Genomic DNA, 2663 nt, shown 5'->3' on the forward strand with positions numbered 1-2663 from the left:
ATTGAAATTGAATTGAAAAAAAATCCTGATACACGTGCACATGCAACCAAATACCTCCCACTTATGTATTGTGACGTCACACGAACTTAGTCGGTGAAGCCTGAAAAGATGAATAGTTCTGTGATCGCGTGTCACCCGTCATTTTGATTGCCAAAAGTTTGTGGAAAAGAGCAAAAAACACGTAAAACGGTCGACGAGTTGCAACTGATCAAATGATATGAGCTGACTACGTGCTGGTGTAATTATCCAATCTATTGCACCACACGGGGTTCAGTGCGTTTAATAAGTAACTCTAAATGTAAGTCGCGAGGACGCAATATGTCGGACAAACCTGATGCGCAGAGTCGGACGATATTGTGGTGCGTTCCCCGATCTGTCTCCACGGCCCTAGCACGTTGCCTGAGTGCCATCGAGGACAATCAGATATGGTTCGAACCCTTCTGCTACTGTTACTTTGCCCAGGTGGAGTTCGAGCAAATCACGGGCAGGAAACTACCCAAGGACATCCGGGGAAATGAACAAACCTTCCTGGAGGCATCGGATATCCTACAGAAGTTGACTGCATCCAATTTCAGACCCGATTTCATATCGTAAGTAAAAACCAACAGTATATCGTGGTGGATTGATTATGAAGGGACATTTTAGCCATAGGTATAACAGGCGGGGTGTGGGGGTTTGAAGTATGGGCTAACTGCATTGTCAAGCTACCACCATGTTATTTAATGTGGACAATACATAAACATTTACAGTGTGTTTAAAATTGATTGATTTTTTTTTCCTTCTTCTTCTTCTTCTTCTTCCTGCTCGCTCAGTATGCGTGTATTTAGAAACTAGTCTTGGTGGAATGTTGATATCCAGACAAGAGTCGTCAGCTCCTCTAACGAAATTGAGCCCCAATTTGTCAGTGTTCGCCGCCTATAATAATACGAGTGAACATGGAGGGGATTCCCCAAGTGTCATAAAGTAACTGCAAGTAAATGCATTGATTTTTTTATACGAGAATGTGTATCTTCTCTTCTTCGTTTCTCCCTCTCTCACTCTCTCTCTCTCTCTCTCTCCCTCTCTCTCTCTCTATGTTCCTCTCTCTCTCTCTCTCCCTCTCTCTCCCTCTCTACCTCTCTCCCTCTCCCCTCTCTCCCTCTCCTTTATATTTTGTATCTCGGATCAAACTAGGTACCCATCCATCAAACGTATGTTGGAAGAAGCAGACAGTCCACATGTCTTTGTAAAAGACATCCCCAATGGTTACCTGGACGAACTGCGATTTCTCCCTCGGGGTTACCGACACGCCTTTTTGATTCGTCATCCTCTTCGTACGATCTCGTCCTTTCGGACATCGGTATTCCATCAGCTCCTCGACCAAGGAAAACTCGATGGCGAGGCGGCCAACGAAGCGACCTTTGACATCGTGAAGCACAATCCCTACTACGCTTCCGGATTCCACTTCAAGGAGGTACACACCATCTGGAAGTTCGTTCGAGAGAATATGGATCGCTCCCCGATCGTCATCGACGGGGACGATTTATTGGCGAATCCTGCCGATTTGTTGCCGAAGTTTTGCCGAGCTGTCGGACTTCCGTACGATGAGCGTCTCCTGACTTTTGACCCGTCGATTGAATCACTGAACTCTTGGGTCACCGGAGCTGACGATATGCTCATGAATTTTGTTAATTTCTACAAGACTGCCATGACGACGACTCAGTTTATACCAGCTAAAGAGATGCCGAGACGTGATCAGATGACCCCTGACGTCATTAGATGCGTTGACGAGGCCATGCCATTCTATTCAGAGATGTATGAAACAAGAATAAAGCTGTCATAGCAACAGGCGATAGACTATCATTTCCCTTTATTTTCCTCCTTCATGTTCTTAAAAGTACCGGACTCATTTATGATTTAAATACTCAGCTCTATGCACTACTTGACAAAAGTGGGATCTAACATCATACATTCAGCTTGTCGTGTTGACGCGATTTGTTCTTAAGTTTTAAGAATATTTTTGTTTTGTTTATGTTATATGGATGATCATGGGTGTCGATCCCGGGGGGGATGGGGGGGATATATCCCCCCCAATATTTCAGGTGGGGGGGATGCCCTGTACAATCATCCCCCCCAATAATTCACCATAAAAAATATTAAAAAAATGAAGAGAAAAATTAATGATGAGAGTCCGATGACAGTAGTTAATTGTTATTACTCGCAAGATGACCATCAATATACACATTTTGCTATCTCATTTTCATAATTACATATATACGAAGTAAATGAGACAACCGTATATGAGACAAGAATAAATTGAATTCTCGCTCATACGGCTTCATGAGGAATTGATGAATTTATTCAATTTGTTCAATCAACAGCATCATAGAAATGCAGTGCGCCAAATGCAAAGCCGCAGCGTTAAAAAGCAACAAGCTAAATGTTAAACGCGAAGCGCAAAAGTAGCAATCTGCAATGCACATCAGAAATCCTGGACAGTGTAAACATAGATGAACTCTGTGACGAATTCGTGATGAGATCGGAGACAAGGAGAACAATTTTCGGACATCAGTATGACTTATAAGATAGTTCACTAGTTGCTATGTTGTTTCCGTTCACCTTTCTTTAAAATTCACGTCATTGTATCTTTGTTTATTTTTTTCACTCATTTTATTTCCTGATAT

General features: G+C 42.7%; 1 protein-coding gene across 1 annotated transcript; it reads left to right on the forward strand.

Annotated features, from left to right (window-relative positions):
• The first annotated feature begins 260 nt into the window (after positions 1 to 260).
• Positions 261 to 1822, forward strand: LOC105445011. Its single transcript, XM_030981311.1, has 2 exons — positions 261 to 590; positions 1174 to 1822. The coding sequence occupies exons 1-2, from the start codon at positions 319 to 321 to the stop codon at positions 1820 to 1822; spliced, it is 921 nt and encodes a 306-aa protein (XP_030837171.1). The 5' UTR covers positions 261 to 318.
• Positions 1823 to 2663: the final 841 nt, after the last annotated feature.

The sequence above is a fragment of the Strongylocentrotus purpuratus genome, unplaced genomic scaffold, assembly GCF_000002235.5.
Source record: "Strongylocentrotus purpuratus isolate Spur 01 unplaced genomic scaffold, Spur_5.0 spur5_scaffold_11, whole genome shotgun sequence".
NCBI classification, from domain to species: domain Eukaryota; kingdom Metazoa; phylum Echinodermata; class Echinoidea; order Camarodonta; family Strongylocentrotidae; genus Strongylocentrotus; species Strongylocentrotus purpuratus.